Source organism: Bubalus kerabau, chromosome 5 (assembly GCF_029407905.1).
Source record: "Bubalus kerabau isolate K-KA32 ecotype Philippines breed swamp buffalo chromosome 5, PCC_UOA_SB_1v2, whole genome shotgun sequence".
NCBI classification, from domain to species: Eukaryota; Metazoa; Chordata; class Mammalia; order Artiodactyla; family Bovidae; genus Bubalus; species Bubalus kerabau.
In genome coordinates this window covers 9,867,885-9,882,657 of record NC_073628.1, presented here as the reverse complement: position 1 = coordinate 9,882,657, position 14,773 = coordinate 9,867,885, and the positions used below count along the sequence as shown (strand labels likewise).

Below are 14,773 nucleotides of genomic sequence, written 5' to 3'. Positions count from 1 at the left end.
CTTCAACTTTTTGCTTCTCTTGTCACATCTCTCACTAAGCACTCTGCTCTCCTGCCTCTCTGGAGAAAAGGACTATTATGATCATGTCAGGTCCACTCAGGGAATCCAAGATAATCTCCCCATCTCAAGATCCTTAACTTATTCACATCACGAAAGTCCCTTTTCCTATGTAGGTTTCCAGGATTAGGCTGTGGGCATCTTTGGGCATACATTGTTCAGCCTACAACATGATATGAAAGCTTAACTGGCTGGGCATCTGCTCTCCAAGGGACCTTGTAACTCCTGGGAAGTGGGGAGAGGAGCCTGATGGAGGAATTTGGTGTGGCCTGACGCCTGGTTGTAGAGGTGAGACCTGGGATACAAGGGTGGAGCCCTGGGAAGGTGACTTCTGATGAGCCCTCTACTAGGATCGGGCAGTTGCAGAACTTCTTGAATGTGTCATTTTGGCTGGGAAGTGCTCAAGGCTGCAGGCAGAGAAATTGAGAGTGGCCTTAAAGGTTCTATCTACCCTGGCTGAAGATAGGACCTTGTGGTCAAGACCGGGGACAACATCTGGGGCCACTGGGGTGGTGCATGGTGGTACTAGAACTTGGGGCTCCAAGGCAAGAGGATGAGCTGTGAGCCAGTGTTTGGGTGGTGACTTCTTGGGCAGACAGTGTCAGAAGTCACCTACTAGTAATTGAAGGGTGGGAGGAAGGTGTAATTCCATTTGGACAAGGGAATGGGGTGAGTGCTCTTCTCGGCCGTCACCAGGGGCAGCGGCCGAGAGGAGCTACACCACTCCTGAGGTCAGGGGCAGTGGCCGAGAGGAGCTACTCCACGTTCAAGGTCAGGAGGGGTGGCCGTGAGGAGATACCCCTCATTCAAGGTAAGGAGCAGTGGCTGCACTTTGCTGGAGCAGCCGTGAAGAGATACCCCACGTCCAAGGTAAGAGAAACCCAAGTAAGACAGTAGGTGTTGAGAGAGGGCATCAGAAGGCAGACACACTGAAACCATAATCACAGAAAACTAGCCAATCTGATCACACAGACCACAGCCTTGTCTAACTCAGTGAAACTAAGCCATGCCGTTTGGGGCCACCCAAGACGTGTGGGTCATGGTGCAGACATCTGACAGAATGTGGTCCACTGGAGAAGGGAATGGCAAATCACTTCAGTATTCTTGCCTTGAGAACCCCATGAGCAGTATGAACAGGCAAAATGATAGGATACTGAAAGGCGTACTCCCCAGGTCGGTAGGTGCCCACTATGCTACTGGAGATCAGTGGAGAGAGAACTCCAGAAAGAATGAAGGGATGGAGCCAAAGCAAAAACAATACCCAGTTGTGGATGTGACTGGTGATAGAAGCAAGGTCCGCTGCTGTAAAGAGCAATATTGCATAGGAACCTGGAATGAGTCAAGGCAAATTGGAAGTAGTCAAACAGGAGATGGCAAGAGTGAACATCAACATTCTAGGAATCAGCGAACTAAAATGGACTGGAATGGGTGAATTTAACTCAGATGACCATTATATCTACTACTGTGGGCAGGAATCCCTTAGGAGAGAAATGGAGTAGCCATTATGGTCAACAAAAGAGTCCGAAATGCAGTACTTAGATGCAATCTCAAAAACGACAGAATGATCTCTGTTCGTTTCCAAGGCAAACCATTCAATATCACGGTAATCCAAGCCTATGCCCCAACCAGTTAATGCTGAAGAAGCTGAAGTTGAACGGTTCTATGAAGACCTACAAGACCTTTTAGAACTAACACCCAAAAAAGATGTCCTTTTCATTATAGGGGACTGCAATGCAAAAGTAGGAAGTCGAGAAACAACTGGGGTAACAGTCAAATTTGGCCTTGGAATATGGAATGAAGCAGGGCAAAGGCTAACAGAATTTTGCCAAGAGAATGCACTGGTCATAGCAAACACCCTCTTCCAATAACACATGAGAAGAGTCTACACATGGACATCACCAGATGGTCAACACTGAAATCAGATTGATTATATTCTTTGCAGCCAAAGATGGAGAAGCTCTATACAGTCAGCAAAAACAAGACCGAGAGCTGACTGTGGCTCAGATCATGAACTCCTTATTGCCAAATTCAGACTTAAATTGAAGAAAGTAGGGAAAACCACTAGACCATTCAGGTATGATCTAAATCAAATTCCTTATGATTATACAGTAGAAGTGAGAAATAGATTCAAGGGACTAGATCTGATAGACAGAGTGCCTGATGAACTATGGACGGAGGTTCATGACATTGTACAGGTGACAGCAATTAAGACCATCCCCAAGAAAAGGAAATGCAAAAAAGCCAAATGGCTGTCTGAAGAGGCCTTACAAATAGCTGTGAAGAGAAGAGAAGTGAAAAGAAAAGGAGAAAGGGAAAGGTATAAGCATCTGAATGCAGAGTTCCAAAGAATAGCAAGGAGAGATAAGAAAGCCTTCCTCAGTGATCAGTGCAAAGAAATAGAGGAAAACAACAGAATGGGAAAGACTAGAGATCTCTTCAAGAAAATTAGAGATACCAAGGGAACATTTCATACAAAGATGGGCTTGATAAAGGACAGAAATGGTATGAACTTAACAAAAGCAGAAGATATTAAGAAGAGGTGGCAAGAATACACAGAACTGTACAAAAAAGATCTTCATGACCCAGATATTCACAATGGTGTGATCACTCACCTAGAGCCAGACATGCTGGAATGTGAAGTCAACTGGGCCTTAGAAAGCATCACTATGAACAAAGCTAGTGGAAATGATGGAATTCCAGTTGAGTTACTTCAAATCCTAGAAGATGATGCTGTGGAAGTGCTGCACTCAATATGCCAGCAAATTTGGAAAACTTAGCAGTGGCCACAGGACTGGAGAAGGTTAGTTTTCATTCCAATCCCAAAGAAAGGCAATGCCAAAGAATGCTCAAACTACCACACAATTGCACTCATCTCACATGCTAGTAAAGTAATGCTCAAAATTCTCCAAGCCAGGCTTCAGCAATATGTGAACCGTGAACTTCCAGATGTTCAAGCTGGTTTTAGAAAAGGCAGAGGAACCAGGGATCAAATTGCCAACATCTGCTGGATCATCAAAAAAGCAAGAGAGTTCCAGAAAAACATCTATTTCTGCTTTATTAACTATGCCAAAGCCTTTGACTGTGTAGATCACATTAAACTGTGGAAAATTCTGAAAGAGATGGGAATACCAGGCCACCTGACCTGTGTCTTGAGAAACCTTATATGCAGGTCAGGAAGCAACAGTTAGAACTGGATGTGGAACAACAGACTGGTTCCAAATAGGAAAAGGAGTATGTCAAGGCTGTATATTGTCACCCTGGTTATTTAACTTGTATGCAGAGTACATCATGAGAAACGCTGGACTGGATGAAGCACAAGCTGGAATCAAGAGTGCGGGGAGAAATATCAATAACCTCAGATATGCAGATGACACCACCCTTATGGCAGAAAGTGAAGAGGAACTAAAAAGCCTCTTGATGAAAGTGAAAGAGGAGAGTGAAAAAGTTGGCTTAAAGCTCAACATTCAGAAAACGAAGATCATGGCATCTGGTCCCATCACTTCATGGCAAATAGATGGGGAAACAGTGGAAACAGTGTCAGACTTTATTTTTCTGGGCTCCAAAACTACTGCAGATGTTGACTGCAGCCATGAAATTAAAAGACGCTTACTCCTTGGAAGGAAAGTTATGACCAACCTAGATAGCATATTCAAAAGTAGAGACATTACTTTGCCACCAAAGGTCCATCTAGTCAAGGCTATGGTTTTTCCAGTGATCATGTATGGATGTGAGAGTTGGACTGTGAAGAAAGCTGAGTGCTGAAGAACTGATGCTTTTGAACTGTGGTGTTGGAGAAGACTCTTGAGAGTCCCTTGGACTGCAAGGAGATCCAACCAGTCCATTCTGAAGGAGATCAGCCCTGGGTGTTCTTTGGAAGGAATGATGCTAAAGCTGAAAATCCAGTACTTTGGCCACCTCATGCGAAGAGTTGACTCATTGGAAAAGACCCTGATGCTGGGAGGGATTGGGGGCAGGAGTAGAAGGGGACAACAGAGGATGAGATGGCTGGATGTCATCACTGACTCGATGGACGTGAGTCTGAGTGAACTCCTGGAGTTGGTGATGGACAGGGAGGCCTGGCGTGCTGCGATTCATGGGGTCGCAAAGAGTCGGACACAACTGAGCAACTGAACTGAACTGAACTGAATGGGGTGAGTGCAGGAAGTCTCAGGCCAGAAGCTGGGGATAAGGAGTCTGTGCAGATGGTGTAAGCTGTCTAAATCAGCACCAGGAGTTTCCCAGTTGGGGATGTATACGGCTGGGGCAGGCCAGGGACTGCCTCTCATTGAGGCCGACATAGGTATCAAATGATCTAAGAAGAGAGCTGACAGACCCACAGGAGTCAGAGCTTGTCAGACTTGCTAGTAGGGTTTCGAGGCAAGGGTAGGGAAAGTCACTGGTTCCAAGACCCCTAGATATGCAGAGGCAGAGTATGCCATCCTAGGTGCCCCTCATCCCTCAAGAGGGCAACACTGCCTGAGAAATAGCAGCAGGGGTGGGGCTGCTGACACTCTGGCATCTACTGGGTCCTGTGATGGTCAAGAAATTCTTGAGGAGCATGGAGAATGGTAAACCCACTCTAGTAGTATTCTTGCCTGGGAAACCCCGTGGACAGAGGAGCCTGGCAGGCTACAGTCCATGGGGTTGCAAGAGTCGGACATGACTTAGTAACTAAACAACAACCATGGGGAATGTCCACACCACTGGGGAACATCAAGGCTGCAGGTGTTCCAGGATGGGGGGGTGGGTTATGGTGATTTCAGCTGTGCTCGGGCTCTGCCCATGCTGTCATCTGGCTGGCTGAGCTGCCGTGAGCTCTCCCAGGGCTTTGTGGCTTTTTCAGGAGAACTCCAAGCCAAGTCCCCTGTCTAGGTTGCCCTGACTCAGCAAGAACTCTCTGACCCCACCTGGAAGGCAATGCCTATGACTTGAGAGTGTGGACTTTCCCCAGGGGACAAGGGTCTGGGGGGCTGGGTCGGCTGCAGGGGAAAGTGTCAGGGGCAGTGTGCCAGCAAGCAAGCATGACTAAGCAAGTACAGGTACCAGAGGGCACTGCTGGTCCCTCCTTCCTGCCACCTTTGGGCATTAACAGGTGTATCTTTTCCCATGGCCTCCCCACGCCAGCACTCACCTCTGCCCCCACTCCCAGCTTCCCTGAAGGGAGCTCCCTGGCTGAGGCAGGTGATTGGATATCCCTCTTTTTCTGACTGTGATCCCTAAATTCCCTTTATCCCTCATAGGTAGGTAGGTGGTTCCTACCCTGTGACCTCATCACTCCTCTTTTACCTTTCTCTGTGTTTTTCCAGCCCAGGAGGGAAAAGGAGAAGCATAGCCTCAAGGGGTGGAAGAGGCCAAAGTCTCAGTACCTCACAGCCCAGGCAGTTGGGAGGGGAAGGGGTGGGTAGGGGAGAGGGGGTGGGTCCAAGCACACACTTTCCGGATGGGCTGCTTCTAGCCCTGACTCTGCAGTTTAAAAGCTGTGTGAATCTGGGCAAGTTGCTTAACCACTCCAGTGCCTTGACTTCCTTATCTGTAAAATTTTTTTGTTGTTCAGTCGCTAAGTCGTGTCTGACTCTTGGTGACCCTAGGGACTGCAGCACGCAGGGCTTCCCTGTCCTTCACTATCTCCTGGAGTTTGCTCAGACTCCTGTCCATTGAGTTGTGATACCATCCAACCATTTCATCCTCTGTCACCCCCCTCTCTTCTTGCCCTCAGTCTTTCCCAGCATCAGGGTCTTTTCCAATGAAGTCGCATTAGGTAAAAGGCAGGACGATAATTGCGCGTATCTCTAGAAAGTTACTGGGAGAACTGACTGCGTTAATACATGCAAAATACTTAGAACAGTGCCTGGCACCAAATTAGCACTCAGCTCTGGCTCTCTGGCTGGGTTTCACCCTCCCCTTCCTCTCCTCCCTCCTCTCCACCAGCCCAGGGCCAGCAGGCGGGAGAGCGGCCAAGAAAGCCCAGGAAACGCCGTGCCGGAGGATTAGGGTAGCCAGCGGGCTGAATGTCCAGCTGCAGAGCTGGAAGTGGCAAACTGGTTTTGAGTCCGGACCCTGCTGGAATCCAGAGGAGCAGGGACCAGCGTCCTGAGTTCACAGCTGTTCGGTGTTTTTCTCCTCCTTTTGTTGCCAGAGGTTCCCAGGAGCGTTCACAGAGGGGGCGGAGCCTGAAGCAAAGCCTCTGATTGGCTGCTTTCATTTTCGTGCCTTGTCAATTTCCAGCCAGACAGGGCAGGTGTGTAAAGGATTTAAAACTCAGAAATACTTAGGTTAGAAAAGGAAGGAGGGAAGACGGGGCAAAGGAGGGACAGGGGAGGGAGCAGAGGTAAAAGATCCTTCGCCAGTTGTCTGGAATGGTTTGTCAAATCCTGGGGGCTGAGGGCGGGGACTGGACGGTGCCCGCTGCAGTGGAGTGGCTGTTTCGTTTGAGAGAAGAGAGACAAAGGGAGATGCTGCGAACAAACCTTTTAATATGTGGTCTTCGTATTAAGGGAGCGGGGGAGAGCTGAGGGGCTGCTTCCCTGAACCACAGCCCCAACTCTTGGGCCATGAATCCCCCTCCCCCTTCTCATGTGAGCTGCCTGTAGGACCCTCTCTTCCTTTAGGGCCCTGTAAGGCTCCCTTTCAGTGCCCAGAGTCAGTTCTTCACTTGTGCCGAAGCCTGGAGCGGGACCATCTGCTTCTGCAGCTCCTCTTGCTGCTTCCTCGTTTTCCCTCTCCTCCTGTGGTGGTGGGGACAGGAAAGTGGTGTCCTGGGTAGAAGCCTCCAGACCAGCTGGGGTCTTCCACGGGGCTCTTCAGGCAGCTGTGCCCAGCTACCAGCTCTCTGCCCCAAACAGCTACCACTCTCCAGAGCCAGGAGGGACCCCAGGAGACTCTCAGCTGATTGGGGAGGGGCGGGGGGACACAGGGACAAGGACCCCCACCCCTCCACTGGGAAGAGGAAGCCTAGGTTTGAGTCTCAGTGCTACCCCAGCCTGGATGTGTGACTCGGGGTGAGTCCCTGCTTTTCACTGGATGGGGGCCCACCTGTTTTCCACGTCTTGCACTGTGTCTGGCAGTGGCTGGCCCAGGGTCTCCGGCAGGAGGGTAATGGCAGCGCTGGCAGCCACTGGGACAGCACCGTAGATAAAGAGAGGCACGGAGGGGTAGAGCTCGGCGGTCATGCTCACCAGTGGGCTCACAATGCTGCCCACTCGCGCCAGGGTGCTGCCCATTCCCAAGCCCGTCTGCCTGCGGGATCCAGGGGGTTGGGTGTTGGTTAGTGTCCTGGCACAAATGCTGAGGTCCCGGCTGAATTTGGGGTCCGGGCAGCTCAGGCCCAGCCCCAGGAGACCCCCTGGTACCTGCTCTGTTCCCCATTTGATCAGCTAACCAATTTGGCATTTATTTTGGAGATAATAATAATAATAAAAAGAATAAGTTAGGAAGAGTTCTGGCCAGAGAATCAGGAGATTGATTTTTGCCTTTGCCCTTAACTTGCTATGTGACCTTGGACAAGTTTCTTTTCCTCCCTGAACCTCGGTGTCAAATTAGCTGAGCTCAGTCAGTTGTTCTCAGATCAGCTGGGGGACTTGATTTTCAGTTGCCCTAACCCCATGCAGAGGAAGTGGGCTTCCCCAGTGGCTCAGTGGTAAAGAATCCACCTGCAATTCAGGAAACATGAGTTCACTCCCTGGATCAGGAAGAGCCCCTGGAGAAAGGAATGGTAACCCACTGCAGTTTTCTTGCTTGGGAAATCCCATGGACAGAAGAGCCTATTTGGCTACAGTCCACGGGGTTGCAAGAGTTGGACGTGACTTAGCGACTAAACAACAACAGCCCCACACAGACCTGTTGGATTAGAATTCCTAGGGTGAAGGGACCTGGAATCTTCATATTAATATGTTAAGAACCTTCTCTATGAGAGCAGAGGTTAAAAATGTTGATAATAGGGACATAAACTGCTTGGATTTGAATCCAAGCTTCCTGACTTAGAAGCTGTGTGGCCTGGGACAAGTCACTTAACCTCTCCGTGGCTCAGTTTTCTTAAGTGGAAAATGAGAATTATCATAGTACCCACCTCATAAGATTGTTATGAGGGCCAAAAGAGTTGATATTTGTAAAAAGTTTGACAGTGCCTTTATACTATTGTTCTTTCAGCTGAAATCCCTTGAGGGTATAGGACAATAACCATGACCTCTCAGGGTTCTCATTCCAAGTTGCCTAGGGAAGCTTGGCATTTCTTTGATATCTCATGTGAATTTTGCATCCCATTCTGTATTTGTTGTTGTTGTTTTGCATCCCACTCTTCAAACAGACATGTTTCTTGTGTCTTAATGCAAAACTATCCCCTCCTCCCAACCTTAGCACTCAAAAAAGTAGTGCTGTATTTATCTGTACAACTACCAGAACCACAGCTATTAAGTGTGGCTCTTGTGCTAGAAAACTCCTTTTCATGGTTGTGGTCTTCCATTTCAGACATACCATTTGGTTTAAAGATGGCATTTCAATTTGGTGGCAGATTAGATCTTTTAATGGCATTTAGATCTTCTAACTTGTGCCTTGGAGATCTGGAGGGACTTCAGTTAATTGCCTCTGAGATGTGTCTTCTTGGCTCTCCACCCTGTCCCGGTTGGTGGCCCCCTTTGACATGTGCCCTGGGATCTGACCTATATGCAGGGGGAATGTTTTGCCCCAAAGTTCCTCCCATTAAGCTCCCACTCACCGGATCATTGTGGGGTACACCTCCCCAGTGTACAAGAAGATGCAGTTGAAGGAGGAAGCCAGACAGCCCTTCCCCAGCACAGCAAGAGAGGTTCGGACAATGGACTTATCTAGAGAGAAAGGAGGAGGTCAGTGGGATCTTGGGAGAGGGGGTTGAGAAGTTGGGTCATGTCTGGGGATGTGGCCAAGGACGAGGGACCAAGGTGCTCATGGGTGCTCACCCTGGGGTACCACCCCATTGATGAGGATGCAGATGCCTGCCAGCAGCAGTGAGGCCATCTGGGCAGGCCGGCGGCCCACATTGTTGATGACAAGGAAGCTCACAAGCTTGGCAGGCAGGTCCACAGCACCAAAGATCACCTGGATTAGGTAGATGCTGACCCCAAAACCCTGAAGGTCCATGACCAGCCCGTAGTAGGCAAAGCTAGTGGCAAACCTAGGGGGGAGGGATGAGGGGTATGGAGTTTGTTAGGAAGGTTAAGGAGGGGGTGCTCACCCAAAATGGGTGAGCTGCACAGGGTACCTTGCTTAAGAATCTGGAATCTACCTTGGCTAATATTTCTTCTGACATTTAATATGCACTTTAGATATTGGGGTAGTCCTTTAATACTTTGTCCACCTGATGCGAAGAGCTGACTCATTGGAAAAGACCCTGATGCTGGGAAAGATTGAAGACAGGAGGAGGAGGGGACAACAGAGGATGAGATGGTTGGATGGCATTACTGACTCGGTGGACATGAGTTTGAGCAAACTCTGGGAGATAATGAAGGACAGGGAAGCCTGGCATGCTGATGTTCATGGGGTTGCAAAGAGTCAGACACGACCGAGAGACTGAACAACAACAAAGTCCTCTAATCCCCCAGATTTCTTAATCTGTGTCTCTAGTGTATTAGGGAATTTTCACTTAGTTGCCATGTAGGATTTATATAGTTTTAGTCTTTATTTCATCTTGGCTATCAAAGCAATATCTTTAGGGGAAAGGTGTTGGGAGAGGCCAGAATTTTCCAGGACCTGTCTGTAGTCCTGGGATGGTATTGAGTTTCTTAAGATGCCAAGAGCCCAGAAAATAAAACTCAGGTTATTGGATAGAACCCCAACCTGGAGCAAACTCCAAATTGGAAACAAAGAATTCAGTGGCAGGCTTGTTCCTTCTGGCCATGTTTCTCTTAATTGTCATGGGATTGCTAGACAATGGGGTTAGGAGGGTGGCATGTAAGAAAGTAACAGGGACTGTTGCAATGTGAAAGGAAGATTTTTCATTGGTATCAACCTTGGCCAGAATCTGCTTTCAGAGATGAGCTTTGGGCATCTTATTGCTGTGCCAGTGTTTCTGGCAGACACAAGGCTAGTAAATGCTCCAGAAGTTTTGCAAGCCAGCCTTCGTGATATAATTCTGCAGACTCTGGGGGCCATCAATCTTGATGAGGCGTCTCCATATTGGAACAGAGCTGATAAAAGGAGAAGAATATGGAGAGATTGATGCCCAGTTGGGGACCAGAGGCAAATTGAGGCTGGAGGTTGTTTGATTCCTTAAGACTCTTTCTGCCTCTCACAGCTGGTCTGCTGACTTCCTCCTTCTTGTCTGCCTTCTTCTACCCACTGCGGTCCACTCCTTCCCCAACCAGCCTCTTGTCTCTTGGTCTGTCTGTCTGTCCATCAGTCTGTCTGTCTGGGCCTACCACAGCATGGAGAGGCAGAGGAAGAGGCGGCGAAGGGCAGGGCAGCGCAGCAGCTCCAGGGCTGAGGCCTGGCTCTTGCCTGTGGTCAGCTCCTTCTGCAGACTGGCCTGGAGCACCTGCCGGGATGGACGGGGCTCAGGGCTTGGACTCCCCCAGCAGCTCCTCCCAGCCTAGCCCCTTACTCAGAGAAGCCCTCTGAGTCCTGGGTTTACCAATGGGTGGGATGTTGAGGGAGATCTCGGGGGTCCTACCTCCATACTTAGATTGGCCCCCTCTTCCCGCTTCCCATTGATCCAGGCCACTCTCTGCAGGTTTCTCAGGGTGAGGTCCAGCCTCCCGGAGGAAGCGTACCAGCGGGCCGACTCGATGAAGAACCTGGGGGCAGGAGTTAGCGTAGGTGTTGGCGTGGCTGCAGTTCCAAGTCATGTGGGCTGGAGGTAGGGCGTGGGCTTTCCAGAGGGCTGCAGTGGGATTTCCTCCAACGCTGGGAGCCCAGGACTTTACCAGATCCCTCTCTCTAGGACGACAAAGCGGTGTTCAGCTTGGTAATGACTTATTCCTCAACACGGGGGCTTGGTTCTTGGGTGCTGGGTAAAGGGAGCAGGGCAGACAGGCTGGAGAGCTGAGGAGGCTGGAGAACTGGATACCTTGGGGCAAGTCCTTCCACCCACAGCCTCAGTTTCCCCATCAGTTACACTGAATCCCTGGCCTGGGTTTGACCTTCTTGGACTCTGCAGGTGGAGTGTACAGCAAGATCTGGGGAAGTCTCATCCCCTCACATCTGTCTGGGCCCTACGTACCAGGAGTAGATGAAGAAGGCAAAAAAGGGCACAGAGACCAACAGCTGTAGGTAACGCCAGTGGGGCACAGCATAGGCCAAACCAGCCAGGAGAAACTGGCCCAGGCTGTAGACATAGCCGGTCAGGGTGCCCACGTAGGCCCGTGTGTGGATGGGCATCCACTCCACATCTGGAAAGAGGGTTAGAACAGAGTGGTGCAACTTACTGGGTGCCACGTGGGCGGAGACCCCTGGGGCCTGCCGAGACTCCCACTATCGGTCCAAACCTTGGTTTGTCCCAAAGCTCAGTGGAAGACACATCAGATGAGGTTGGGGGACGTGGAAGGAAGACTGCGGGGGAGGCTTGTGGTGGAGGTAGGGATGGGGAGGTAGGTTTGGAATCCCCAGGAGTTGCCCCTCCACTTCCTTGCTGTGTGTTTTTGCTCCTCTCCAACCTACTGTCCTGGCCAGGGTCCTATTTCCCTTCGGAGCACCTCTGACTACTCAGTCCATCCTCAATAGCAGTCTCTCCTCTGGTCCTTCTTAGCCTGGGCTGGATTTCAGCCTCAGTGACCAGAGCAGCTCAGAGGAGACAGAGACTTTCTGCCATCCCGGAGAGTTGAGGTGGGAATGGGAGCACCTCTCTGCTGAGGTCTGAAGAGGTCCAGCTTCATTCCTTGTGGGCTTCAGTTGTGTCCGACTATGTGTGACCCTATGGACTGCAGCCCACCAGGCTCCCCTGACCATGGGATTCTCCAGGCAAGAATACTGGAGTGGGTTGTTGTGCCCTCCTCCAGGGGATCTTCCCAACCCAGGGATCAAACCTGTGTCTCTTACATCTACCTGCACTGGCAGGTGGGTTCTTTACCACTAGCACCACCTGGGAAGGGGCTTCCCTGATATCTCAGTTGGTAAAGAATCTACCTGCAATGCAGGAGACCCCGGTTCGATTCCTGGATTGGAAAGATCCGCTGGAGAAGGGATGGGCTACCCACTCCAGTATTCTTGGGCTTCCCTTGTGGCTTAGCTGGTAAAGAATCGCCTGCAATGCAGGAGACCTGGGTTCAATCCATGGGTTAGGAAGATACCCTGGAGAAGGGAATGGCTACCCACTCCAGTATTCTGGCCTGAAGAATTCCATGAACTGTATAGTCAATGGGGTTGCAAAGAGTTGGACACGACCGAGTGACTTTCACTAACACTGGCCTGGCCACCTGGGAAGCCCTACTTTAGTCCAGAGAATCCCGAATCCTTAGATTCTCTTTTGGGCTTGAGGAATGACCTTGGGGGAATCCTGTCCCTTCCCCCTAGCCTCAGGTTCTCCACCTGAGAAACAGAGCCAGGGGGGTGACCCATCTGAGGATGCATGTTGATGAGTCATGGACAGGCCATGCTCCGTCCATAAATGTGTTTGGTCTACATGATGCTGGCTTGGCTTATATTAAAATATGAGAATTAATTGCAAATATTAAACAGTTGGGATATTTGACAGTAATAAAAGAGGAGCGGGGGCAGATCTGATAGCCCCGATGCTTCTTGTCTGGAGCAGCTGAGTGGCGGCAACCCCTCTGGATGGGTGTGTCTCTCTTTTGGAGACAGTCTTCATGCTCTCTAATGCCTCTCAGCTCCTCAGTCATTTATGGGAACTGCCTGGCCCTAACAATGGAGTTTGTAGTTGCGTGTCTAAAGAAGAGGTCAGGATAGTGTGAGTTCCAGGACGAAGGCTGCATGTTGGCTGCAAGGGCAGAACAGGCTGAGTGCCAGAAGGGTGGGCTGGGAGAGGAGGCTGGAAGGGGGATGTGGGGCTGGGTGGTTGGAGGGTGAGGGTGGGGGCCTGCCCTGCCCTTCCGGGCCCCTCACTCAGTGTCATGCAGTTGAGGACAACGCCAGCTGTTGACATGCCCGAGAGGAACCGGAAGGCGCAGTAGACGGGGAAGTTGGGAGCGAAGGCGGCACAGGTTCCTGACACAGCTGTCTGTAGGTAGTTGAAGATCAGCACCTTCTGGCGGCCCAGCCTGTCAGGGGAGAGGAGGCCTGCAGCAGGGGTTTTGAGGACCAGCAAGGGCCAGGCCAAACTGGGAGAGGCGCTGGTCTGGGACCCGTGACGTATCATGAGGCTGATGCTGTAGATCCTCAGTCCAGCCCCAGTTAGGGGTGCCAACCACCCACCTCGGCCCTCCCGAATTCAGCCAAGGAGCCCCCAGTCCCAGCCTGGCTCCTTGGCCCTGCCCAGGACTGACCTGTCTGCTAGGCACCCGAATGTCATGGCTCCGAGAAGCACTCCCATCATATATAAGGACTGAGCCAGCTGGCGTAAGGCCCTGTGAGAGCACACGAGGTCCCACTGTGGGGAGAGGGAACAAAGGTCAGGCCAAGGTGAGCCTGGGCTGCAGGGAAGCCCCCTACCCTCCTTCCAGCTGGCTCTCTGAGGCCGGAACACCCCCTTCCTCAACACTTCTGTTTGGTCCTGGGAGCCGAGACTCTTTTCTTGACCCTGCAACTCCACGTTCCCTTTTCTACAAAGGCCCCCATCTGGAACCCTTTCTCCATTGAGACTGTGTGTGTGAGTGTGTGGGGGAGGGGATGGTAAGATGGGGACACAGGGGTTGGGAGGAGGAGCTGGGGGCCCAGGGCTCCTCACCTCAGTGACGATGGTGGAAGGGAAGGTGCTGTTGTCGTAGATCCAGCCGTGGGGACAGGGCTCTGTGGCCCCTGTGCCGTTGGTCTCTGTGCCATTGGGAAAGGGTGGTCCCCGCTGGGGGGAGGTGAAGAGGAGGCAGGACTCGGGCCGCCCCTGCCCATCCCGGGGCAGCCAGGCCTCCAGGTCCCCGTCCTCGCTGAGGTTGGTGTCGGCAGGTGGGCGACAGTGATGGGTGGGGATGGCGGCGGTGAAGTTCTGCAGGGTGTTGTGGGAGGCCATCAGGATCACAGGGAGGATCACCAGGGTGACCTGGATCTTCTGGAAGCGGCCGACGCCCCCCACCTGCAGCAGGAGGTCATTGAAGGCCATGGGGCCAGGCCTGGCCAAGTTGGCTGGGGGCTGAGGACGTCCGGTCCCAGGCCCTCCGTCTCTGTGGCCCTCCGCCTGCTGCCCTACACTGGAGGAGACGGAGCGCTGTTGCTTCTGCAGCCAAGTCGCTCCTGGAACTGAATCTGAGCTGGCTCTGTGGGGGGACAGCAGCCCGGCCAGGCGGCCCCTCCTTCCTTCTCTCTCCTAGTTTTGTCCCTCCCTTTCTTTTGCAGCCTCTCCTCACTTGGTGGGGGAGGTGTCGCTCCACTTTCAGGGTCTGCTGTAGCCCTGACCCCTACATGGGCAGTATTTAATCCTTGGCCTGGAGGGAATGAGTTAAAGTGTGACTTGGTATCAGAAGGATTAACCCTCTGGGTATCCTGGTATCAGTGGAATTTCTCCAAGTGGGTATAAAGGGCAGGAGAGGGTGGACTGAAGTGGGGGTGGTGGGAGTGGATGTCCTGGGAGGACCCACCTGGGCATCTGGGGGCAAGAGGGGATAGGGTGGGACCTTTTTGTCTTCCTTTTAGTAGGAAGACT

The 14,773-nt window shown here is 51.5% G+C and overlaps 1 protein-coding gene across 2 annotated transcripts; it reads right to left on the bottom strand.

Moving 5' to 3' along the window:
* Positions 1-6,697: 6,697 nt before the first annotated feature.
* Positions 6,698-14,233, bottom strand: SLC22A6 (solute carrier family 22 member 6). 2 transcript variants are annotated; one of them, XM_055583358.1, is made up of 10 exons: positions 13,865-14,233; positions 13,464-13,567; positions 13,084-13,238; positions 11,246-11,414; positions 10,697-10,820; positions 10,446-10,561; positions 8,988-9,202; positions 8,768-8,876; positions 7,090-7,293; positions 6,698-6,779 (listed from the first exon to the last, which is right to left on the bottom strand). In XM_055583358.1, exons 1-10 carry the CDS (start codon positions 14,231-14,233, stop codon positions 6,698-6,700), a joined length of 1,647 nt encoding a protein of 548 aa, XP_055439333.1. The 2 variants fall into 2 exon arrangements, with proteins under 2 accessions (XP_055439333.1, XP_055439334.1); XM_055583359.1 differs by having other exon boundaries at positions 7,090-7,161.
* Between the last annotated feature and the right edge of the window lie 540 nt (positions 14,234-14,773).

Bases quoted from the DNA above. Each gene is read 5' to 3' on its own strand.
- SLC22A6 (XM_055583358.1), bottom strand. From the start codon at position 14,233: ATGGCCTTCAATGACCTCCTGCTGCAGGTGGGGGGCGTCGGCCGCTTC. The intron at 13,568-13,864 runs GTGAGGAGCCCT...CTCTCCCCACAG, and splicing joins CTTCCACCATCGTCACTGAG to TGGGACCTCGTGTGCTCTCA. The intron at 7,294-8,767 runs GTGAGTGGGAGC...TGGATCCCGCAG, and splicing joins GTGTACCCCACAATGATCCG to GCAGACGGGCTTGGGAATGG.